The 10,506-nt window shown below is 49.8% G+C and overlaps 1 protein-coding gene across 1 annotated transcript in view; it reads left to right on the top strand.

The window, feature by feature from the left end:
- The first annotated feature begins 5,656 nt into the window (after positions 1-5,656).
- The window catches only part of GPC1 (glypican 1), a 207,058-nt gene continuing 202,208 nt past the window's right edge, over positions 5,657-10,506 (top strand). Inside the window, exon 1 of the mRNA XM_066556882.1 lies at positions 5,657-5,813. Within this exon, the coding sequence (XP_066412979.1) occupies positions 5,657-5,813 (157 nt within the window). The remainder of the gene's footprint in view (positions 5,814-10,506) is intronic.

Genomic DNA, 10,506 nt, shown 5'->3' with positions numbered 1-10,506 from the left:
AATAATATTGTTTTCCTTTTTCTCTGAGGCCTCTCAGCTTCCCAGAGAAGACTCCTGGGCAAAGAGGGTATTTCAGAAAATATGATGGTGACAATCAAAGCTCTGCTTATCAAACATAAATCACATTCAAGTGCCATGTCCATATTCTTTGTTCATTGCTGTGTATGTTTTTGAGAGTGGGAAAAGCTTTACTGAAAGTTTCCAGAAAGGATGAAATGTACTTCCTGGGACAGACCCAATTCACAGCAGTTTCTCTAACAAGTTTATGGCATTTATTTAATTTTTGGCCTTTAAGACTTCTTTCTACCGGGAAATCTCTGACTCTTATATAATAAAAGTACAGTCTAGCAGGGTGGAGTCATTAAGCAATACATTCCTTTAAGTTGCTGCTGTAAAATTGTGTGGTTCAATTCAAAACACTGCACAGAGTGGCAATTACCTGCATTAGTTCTCTCTCTGAAATTACTTAGTTGTTCCTAATATTCCTAGTGCTAGCCACACTGGGGAAATGAAAATTCCATTTGAAGGGAATCTGTCTGTTCCACCAAAGGTCAAAGAGCAGCTTGGCACAGCCCTGGCGTACACTGCTGCACTTGTGCTCTGTGCAGCCCCTCTTCCTCTGTTCAGCAGCAGCCAGAATTGGGATTTTCATTACCTTGGGGCCTCAGTCTAGCTCCCTCAAGACCTGGGAAGAATCCCCAGTTCTGTACATCCACTGAACCCTATTCCTGATTAATTAATCCGAGCACACAAATCCCAAAAGGTCTTGGTATTTTGGGAAGGCAAATGGTGTCTTACAAAGTCAACTGAGATCAAGCTGGATTTATAGATGCCCCAGCAATTTGAAGGGATTGATCTGATATTTTTGGTGATCAAAACAACCAGACACGTGCTGTTTGTGCACGTCAGGAAAGCTTCCTGGGGGAATGTGAGCAGAGGGGAGGAGAAGATGTCAGATTTCCACTGAAGAGAGAGCCAGTAAAGAAGTAAGTAGCTGTAGATAGCAAGGTGTAATCTAGTAAATCCTCTGAATAACTTAATTAGATTTGATTCAGCAAAACACATGTCCAGCTTCTGCTGAACACCAGCCAGTGTTGGGGGGGCAGGGGCTTTCATGAATCCTGCAGGAAACAGCTTCTGCAGAGATGAAAGGAACTGGGCAGAAGAGGTACTGAGATAGTCCTGCTTTGATGAAGATTTTTAATCTAAAGGTGCCAGGTTTGCTGATGTTGCCAGAGAATCAAAAGTATCATGAAACTGGCTAAGGGGAAGGGGCAAAGGGTTTCATTACATGAGGTTGGGAGGAGTGAGGGAGCCGTAGCCAGTTAGGCTTTGCCCATCTCTTTTCCTTCCCCACTCCCCACTCTATGTGAATTTTGCACTTGACACAGAGGGGAAAAAAGTAGAAACACCACTGAATTCAAGGGAGAACGCACTGTTCTTTTATGTGGCATCAAAGATACAGGGCAATTTTGAAAAAATCTGTGTTTTTTCCTGTTTAGGTTTTGCTGTCAGACTCCAGGTTGCTGTAACTCAGCACAGGTCCATTTTGGAGCCAGTTGGAAGTCTGGTGGGTGTAATTGCATTGCTGCCTGTACAGTTCTTGACTTGCATCAAGGTGAAAAAGAGAGGCAAGCCCACTGCATTGCAAAAGTTTTGGAAAGTGCTAGAGAAACAAAGACATCCCTGTGAAAACAGAGGTTGTAGAAAGCCTCTCTGTTCACTTCTTGTTTTTAAAGGGTAGCTTCCCCCACTTGTGCCAGATGATTTCGCTCTTCTTCATCCTTCTTGCTTCATAATGCTTGGATCAGCTTTTCAGTGGGCAGTGCTTTTTGTCGGGACTGTCAAGAGGTGATCTCCAGAGCAGGATGGATTTTCTGTCTTCCTCTGGCTATCTTGCTGCCTGGCTGTGTGCTTTTTGCCTCCTCTGCATTTTGTCTACTCATCTTTGTGTTTTACTCTGCCTTTTTGTATTTTTCCCAGTTCTAGCTCTATCTGACTGGTTTTGGACAATCGTTTGTTTACTTTTTGCCAAGTTCCATTCTTTTAGCTGAGGATCTTCAGAAACTGGATCTGGTCCTCAGATATAGACAATCCAATTTACAATGGATGCCAAAAATACATTTTCATCATGACACTTTGAAGATGTTTATTTCAATTCACTTAAAATGTGCCTAGATCAAACCCTGCATGTGTATAAAACTTAACAGCAAAATGAGATGTGCCTCACTGTCATATTTTCTGGAAAAATCCCTTTGCCAGGATTTCTTCTCCTGGGAAGCTGAGAAACCTCAGAGAAAAAGGAAAACAATTCTGATCTCATTTGCTTCTCCTGTGTTTTGCTGCTTTGGAATGTGGTTTGGAGATTGTTTATACAACATGTGCATGTTTGATTGGTTTCATGTGCATTGTTTTAACTTAATGACCAATCATGGTCAGGCTGTGTCAGACTCTGGAAAGAGTCAGGAGGTTTTCATTAGTATCTTGTTAAGCCTTCTGTAAGTATCCTTTCTCTATATAGTATAGTTTAGTATAGCATTCTATAATATAATACCATAAAATAATAAATTAGCCTTCTAAGAACATGGAGTCAGATTCTCAATTCCTCCTCTGTCTAGGGGACCCTGAAAATAACCACACCTCACCATTTAAGATTTGTTTGCTCAGGACTGGATCCTACACAGACTTGCAGGTATCTTCTCTGTTGAAGAGCTTGTATCAGCTTGGGTTCATTTTAAATTTGTCTGTTTATTAAGCTTCTCATTATGATAGTATGTGAGCATCCCAAAGGCAGGTGCTTAGGTAAGAAACACTCTTAGCCCTGTTGGGAGTTAAATGACCTGCTGGTGGTCACTTGATGGCTGAGGTTTGCAGCAGAGCTTGTAGCTCAGCTGTAGCTCAGAGAAGAGCCTGGGAGCTGGCAGTGTGGCTGTGCTGGGGCTGGAGCCTGGTGTCTCAGCAGGGAACAGCAGCGAGTGCTGCGCTCTCCCAGCCCAGCGCCCTGACCCCGGCCCTGCCGCAGGCACCGTCACCAGCAGGAACTGAGGTGGATGGGAAGAAGGGAAATGCTCTGGGGGAACTGAGATATATCGGAAAAAGGGAAGTACTCTGGCCTGTGAAATGATCTATAGCTCAGGGGATGGCTCCAAGGGCAGAACCCTAGGCTTGCAGTCCCCTGCCAGCAGCTGTGTGAGTGCACAGAGCTTTGGGGTGCAGCCACAGCTCACAGAGAGCTCTCCCAAAGTCACTACAGGCAGAGTGAAAGCCAGCACTCCGTATACAATGGCAATAAGTATCCAATCCCTGGCTTTGAGAAGGAAAAGAGGAAATTGGGTGCTATTTTGGTCTGTTGTGTCACCCACCCCAAGTCATTCTGTGCAGCCAGACCAGATAAAAGGTTTATGACTCTGCCTTTCTTCTCTATCAAGTACTTTGTCTCTTTGGAGTTTTGCATTCCTGGAGTTCATTCCCCTCAACAGACTCAAGTGAGACTGTTGTTACCTGTGTGTCTGCAAGTATTTGATTTTCACTCTGGTTTTCCAAGAGGAGGAATAAGATCGTGGTGTCAGGCAATGTAGGTACAGATTCCTCTGCTGCTTGTTTTCTGCCCTTGTTGTACTCAGATTAGTTAGATGAGACCTCTGACACAGGTCTTCAAGTGAGATGTTCAAAGCCTGGGGAGAGGAAAGGGCTATGGCTATAAAATTAAAATAAATCCCCAGGAGTATGGGCTGAAATAACCTCGTGCCACATAACTTACTTGGAATCTCTTATGTGTGCAGTACTTTTGCATTTACAAAAGAGTTTTCCTTTAAAAACAGGGTAAGTCAGGCTTCATCCATGGCAGATTTTCCCCCACTTATTTCAGGAACAACAGGATTTCCACATTCCAGAAAGCTCCCAAAGCAAGCTCCAAGCTGAGGTGTATTTTGGAACTCTGTGAGCCTCGGGTTTCTAAACTGTGCATCACTGAGAGATGATGCCAGAGGCCAAAAGGCACAGTGTCGTCTGTGAGAGAATTAAGATCTGGACTGTATGGGTGTATCTGACTCAAAGCTGTTAACTTTTGGTGGTAATGATGTGTCACCTCAGTCATGATCTTCATTACAAAATTCTCCCTGTCTTTGCAGGGATTTTCCCTGTCCTCTCCATCTGCTTTGTCGTATCTCATAGATAAATCTAATTAGGAAGATTTAAGAGGAAATCATAGGGTGATTTCATAGGAAAGCAACAACTTTTCCCTACTGCCCCCCTTCCACTCCCTGTGGCTCCTACTTTGCAGTCACTTCTCCCATCCCTCGGGAGAACAAGCAGTTCTGAAGCAATGGGATAAACAACACCAGTTTCCTGTGTAGTTTCACACATCTGGGTGACTGACTAGTCCAGAAACTACAATCTCTGATAAATTTTGCTACGTTTTGGGAGGCACAGTGATGGTGTTTATGTGTGGGGTTTCTCCAGCTGAGGCATGGGCAGACTCCCTCCCGCTTTTGCACAGAGAACAACTGCTCTCCAAAGGCTCAGGAGCAATCGCTGCGTCTTCTGTCTGTCGGGAAACAAGTTAGACGCTGGCCAGAAGCCTGCGAGCTCATTTGGGGAAGCACACGGGCATTGCCTTGACACACGGGTGATCACACACGCCTCAGTTCTGTGGGAAGCAGCTCAAAACGCGGCTGGCAGAGCTGCGGAGCACCAGGTTCAGGAGCTGGCAGGCTGCTGTATGAAGTAAACTCCAAAGCTGAGAATCTATCGTAGAGAATTGCCTCTCTCCCCACATCTGCTCTTAAAGGGGCACTTTCAGTCTCCCCAGGACCTTGCTGGGACTCTCCGGCTCTCAGCTGAGCTGCTTTCTCCTCGCCGGTCCAAGTGTGCAATGATTTCAGTCATTTTCCCAGCCGCCGGGGGAACTCCGGCTCCTCAGGTTCAGCACCGGGGCCCCGCCGCAGACAAAGACCGAAGGGTTCTGTGCGCGCTGTCCTTGCCGAAGGACGGGGAGCGGCCCCGAGGCCGTGCGCGCCCCGCCCGCCGAGGATGCTCGAGGATGCTGGGGGCTGCTCCGGCCGCGCTCCGGCGGCTCCGGGCGCTGCGCAGCGCCCGCGGCGGGGGCGCGGGGCGGGGCGGGGGCTGCCGCGGGATTGGCGCGGGCCGCGTGATGCCACGTCCGGCGGGGGAAGCCCTGCCCGCCCGGAGCCGCCCCGCCGCCGCTCGGCGCGCAGGTGGAACGGTGCCGGCACAGCCCAGCCCAGCCCGGCCCGGCCCCGCCGCGGGAGCAGCCCCGCAGCCCGCCCCGCGCCCCGCCCCGCCCCGCCGCGCTCCGCCCGGCCCGGCGGCGCCGCAGCCGGCAGCATCGCGGCGGGACTGCCCGGGGATGCAGCCGCGCTAAGAACAAAAGCCCTCAGCGCGCTCTCGCTCCGGGGCTTTGAAGCGGTGCGGCCGAACTTGGATCTCTGCCCCCCTCGGCCGAGCCGCGGCGGCGTCCGGGGCTGAACTCGGCGGCGCCTTCTCTCCGCACGCCGCGGGCAGCCGGGGCTCGCCCGCCCGCCGCCCTCGCCCGCCCGCCCGTCCCGCCGGGGCTGCCCGCGGAGGGGCCGCACCCCGCGCCGCGGGACCTTGGCTTTGCCCTTCGCACGGCAGGTGGCGGGGCCAGCGGAGAAGGATGCGTGTCTTCCCGTGGGGATTTTGGCTGCTGTGTGTCGCCTCCGCCCCGGCTCGCGGTGACAGCGGCAGCAAGGCGAGGAGCTGCGCCGAGGTCCGGCAGCTGTATGGAGCCAAGGGCTTCAGCCTCAGCGGCGTGCCCCAGGCCGAGATCTCCGGTGAGTCCCACGGGGGCCGAGGGCGCGGGGCCCGGCCGGGGCAGCCCCGGGGCCGCTGCCAGCCGGGGGATGCCCGGGCACGGCTCGGGAGCCGCGGGCGGGGAGCGCTCGCCGCCCCACGCTGGAGTTTGGCTCGGGTCGTGGGCGGCGAGAAGTCGGAGCGGAGAGGGTTCCCCAGAGCCGGGCGGGCTCCTCTGGCCCCTCTCGGTACCGCTGGGAGCCCTGCCCGGGCTCAAAGGGTCTCTCCCCGGCGGTGGAGATGCGAACGGAACTGCGAGAGCGGGGGGTGGCCGCACCAAGTGTTCAGCGGTGGTTCTTTCTTTTTTCTCATTGTCTCGTTGCTTCTGTTCTGAGTACAACTGAAACGCGTTTCAGGGTTTTGATTCGGAAATCAGAATAGTCGGAGTGTAATAGGTTTTGGTGTTTGAGCTGGAAAACGCCACGAGGTTGTGAGAGAGGAATTGATTTATTTAAATCTTCTTCTGGGTGGGAAGCAAACGCGTAAATGGTATTTGCCACTTACTAAAAATGAAGCAGGAGTAAAATGACTGTGTCAAACGTGAAGTGCAGAGGAAACCCGTGCAACCTACATTAGAGTGTGTCCTCTTGCCTTCATTCCGGCTTTGGATGAATCTTGGTTGATTTCCTCCTCTTTGTAGAAACAACTGAAATAGCAAAGAATATTCAAGGTCTGGTTTGTGTTGGGTTTAGATTTGATTTTGGTTTTTTTCTCTGAAGGCTTGGGGAAAATATGCTGATGCATTGTAGGGTTTTTTTAAATTCTCATCAAAGTTTTGATGCACCAACTTGTGACCCATATCCAAGAGCGTTCTCCTCACTTGTGGGGAGCTTCCTTCTTCAGACAAAGCATAAAACATGCAGGCGTACGTGCCAGAGCCAACCCACAGGGACACCCCAGTAAAACTGCAGTTTGTACTGCACATCTAAGCTCCACAATGCCTTATGTTGAATATTTCATCAGGTAATTTTTCAGAGAAACCAATTTGTTGTCTGACCAATGAATGGAGAAGGCTGAACTATATATATGCCTCATAAATGTGAATAAATTAATACCTTCTTTGTCAGCTTACAACTGGGAGTAAATTCCCAAAGTAAAACGAGCAGCCCTCAAAGTTAAACAGTGGGGAGTTTCAGAATCGTTTGAACATCACTATTAATGGAACAGCACTTCAGCTGAGCAAGAAAGCGGCTTTTTATGAGTTTGCATCTAATTATTGCAGATGTGAATACATTAGCTGTCGTGTTTCAAGTGGGAAGTTCTTGGAAGGCTGAGTGTTTACAAACAGTGCTGGAGGTGGCTGCAGCTCGCACACGGGATCGTACTACGGGCAGCCAGCGAGGCTCGCAGCAGCTGCGCTCCGAGGAGCGCGTATCGCAGGGCAGCAGCCAGCCAAACATCTCGTACCTGCGAATTGTGGAGCTTCCAGGAGTGTCAGGACACAGATTGCCAGGATCCAGGAGCTCTGGGTCCTGCTCTGTGTTGGTACAAGCATACACGCTGGCGGTCTCAAGGCACAGTGGTTAACACTGGAGTATCAAACCAGGCACCTCTGGCTGTTTGTGTAGACAGGGAAACTCTGTAGGTAAATGCTATGAAAACTTGAGGAATACTGCATGGAAAGTAATACAAAGAAGTGCTTGGAGGAAGAAGGTCCCACACATAAACCTGCTGCTGCTACCATTAGCCTGGTGTATAAAACAGCTGCCAGACTTGATGATTTTCATTGGTAATTACCTCCTGACCCATGCACGTTCAGGAACGCACTTCTGTGTTGCTGTATTACTTGCCCAGTGCAGTTAAAACATCAGTGAGTGTAGATATAACCTTAGAAACTCCTGGCAAAGCAGAGTGTTGTGTATCCTCTGTGCTTCTTAGCAGCTGTGCAGGTTAGTGCAAAGGTTGGTGCCAGTTTTGCTGTCTCCAAGAAGAGGAGTCTCGAGAGCCTCCTTGCAGTATCCCCACATGTACCAAGTACAGGATCATGCAGTTTATAATTCCACATTTGCTCGTTGCTTCAGGCTGGTTTCAGTGGCAGCAGTGCAGCTTGCTGACCATGGGGGTTGTCACCTGCATGGAGCCTTGTCCGATGCCACCACTGACACCTGTGAATGCATCCCCAGGCACACAGCTGAGGAGGGGCAGGTGTCTTCTGCCATGCCTCAATTGAAAGGAGAGGGAAGGGTCTTAGGTTGTGCCAGGGCAAGTTCAGATCAGATATTGGAAAGAAATGTTCACAGAAAGAGTAGCCATGCATTAGGATAAGCTGGTGGAGTCACTCGGTGTGGATAAGGGGTTGTTATGGTGGATAAGGGGTTGTTTTGATGGTGACTGGATGAAATTATATTGAAGGGTTCTTCCAACTTTGGTGATTCTGTGATTGGGCAACTTTTGGCAAAGTTGATGAAGTGAGTTCAGTGTTGTCTTCAGTTGGACGTGTGCTGAGCTTTCCTGATAGTGGCCTTCTCCATGTTTTAAGAACTACCCCATGAACCATGTTTTTATTTTATTTCTGAGCTGTCTGGAGACAAAAGCCCTTTCCTTTGTCCCTCTCCTTGCTATTCCTTCTCTCCATTGCTTGCCCTGAACATTAATTTCTTAGCCCTTTGTCCTTGTCCCCAAAGTGGTGCTGACCTTGCTCCTGTCTGCCTGTACCTGCCTCCAGGCACTGCTTGGTGTGTGTTGGTGTCACAGCAGCCCAGCCCAGGAGCCAAACCCCACACTGCACCCCAGAGCTGCCCTGCAGAAGGAGTTCAGCGAGCTCCCAGCACGCAGGCTCTGACTCAGACTGAGATTGGCTGTGTTTGTGTTGGGTTTAGAACACTTACTGCATGCTTTACACCTTCTAATCTGTATTCTTAGTTATGATTTAAGGGGATTATGAATAATCTAGTGTCTCCACAGGTAGTCCCTGCTTGTGGCTGCACGGATCAGTTGGAGAAGAGTCACACAGTTATTAGCTGGCTAATAGATAAGCATCTGATGCAGGGATAGACTCTTGGCTTACCAGATTTCTCATGAACCACCTAGACAGGGTTTCCTGGTTTTTTGCTAATGTTGTACAATGCCTTTAACATGTCTAAGCACTTTAAATGTGTCAGGTGCTGTTATTAAGTGTGTTTAGGGAATACACAAGGTGTTATATCTCAGTACTTTGAAGTCAATGGCAAAATTCCCAAACGTGAAAGCAGTGTCTGCTCGTGTTAGCAATCCTGACAGACAGCATGCACCCAGAGTCTTGGCTGAAGATCTGCCTACCAGAAAGTTTCTAATGCTGGGGGAAAAGCCCCCTACTCCTTGAGTTTGGGAAAGTTACACTACTTGCTCCCATGAGATGTACTACTAACTGGATCAGAGCTTTCCTGCGTGTTGGGGAGTGTTCCCACTCTCCTTTTGGATGACCCACACCCCCTTTCTCTGATTGCTACAAAATAAGGGGAACCAGTTTGAGAGCTTCCAGTTTTTCTGTTTCCTCTTAAGTTTTCTGGAGGCAGCAGCTGTTCCTACTGTCTCACGTTCCTGCTGCCCAGACACCATCACCCACTGAGGATCCCCTGCTCCAGGGGTGCTTCTCAGTGCCTGTGTTAGGGACTGGCTACCTCAGACTCACAGTGAGCCTTCTGATAGAAGAGAGTGAGCCTACACCACCACAAAATATTGCCCTGTGGGGGGATATCCAGGTTTCTTTGACTTATGGGAGTGTCTTGGGGTTACTGATGCTGGATGGGTGACTGCTCCCCAGTGTCTCGAGCAGAGGTAGTTCCCTCATGGACTGGAGAACAACTGAGGGTTGTGATTTGATGTGCTTGGCCCTTGTTCTCTGTTTGGACTTCTGTTTATTCCTGAGACTAATTGTCTAATCACTAGACATGGCATGCTGTTAGGTTGATCTTGTTGACATGGGCAGTGGGTGCAGGGCAGCCAAAGAAGAGGAGGGTACAGAAGAAAGCCAGCTGGGCTTTGCCAGGCTGCCCATCCAGTCACACATCCCATGCAGATCCTTCCCTTGCTCCCCAGCTGAAAGGAGTCAGAACAACTGTTTTAACCTTTTAGTCCTTTTAGGCTGTGTGATTAGGTTTTATGATGAAAACACTGTCAAGTGTATGTGTTTGAGCCCTTTAGAGAAGTGTTATCTAAGTAGAGAACAGGTCTGGCAACCAGCTGGGACTTGATCAGGCTCTTGGAAGGGGGTAATGGAGCCTCATCTCTTGGAGGGTATTTCAGCTGCTGGCTCTTCCAAAGTGGGACAAGCCTACATCCATGGTTTGGAACATAAAACCTTGGGCTCCTCCTTTCCCAAGGAAAGAGCTGTACCCATGACTAAAAGGGCCACTCCAGCACTTTTTGAGGTGGTCATTCCATTTGGGTTGTATTTCCTCAGGGCAGAGGGAATTCTCAGGATCAGCTCCATGGAGGGCTCCCAGATACAACAGCACCCCGTGAATGAGCTGAATTCCTTCGGGGCCGATCAGAATGGCCTTTGTAGCCTGCTGGCTTTAGAGTGCTATTTCTGACAAGGCAAAACACAGGAACTGTGCCTTCTCCTCCATCTGGGAAGTGTTTTGGTGGGACTGTCCGGGCAGGCGGTAAGCAGTGCCCAGAATGGGCTGGGCGCTGTCCGTGCCCTGTGCTGGTGCTGCTCAGGCCGGGGATCCGTGCATTGGGACCCATCCC

This window comes from Molothrus aeneus, chromosome 10, assembly GCF_037042795.1.
Source record: "Molothrus aeneus isolate 106 chromosome 10, BPBGC_Maene_1.0, whole genome shotgun sequence".
NCBI lineage: Eukaryota > Metazoa > Chordata > Aves > Passeriformes > Icteridae > Molothrus > Molothrus aeneus.
This window is presented reverse-complemented; position numbering and strand designations above follow the sequence as displayed.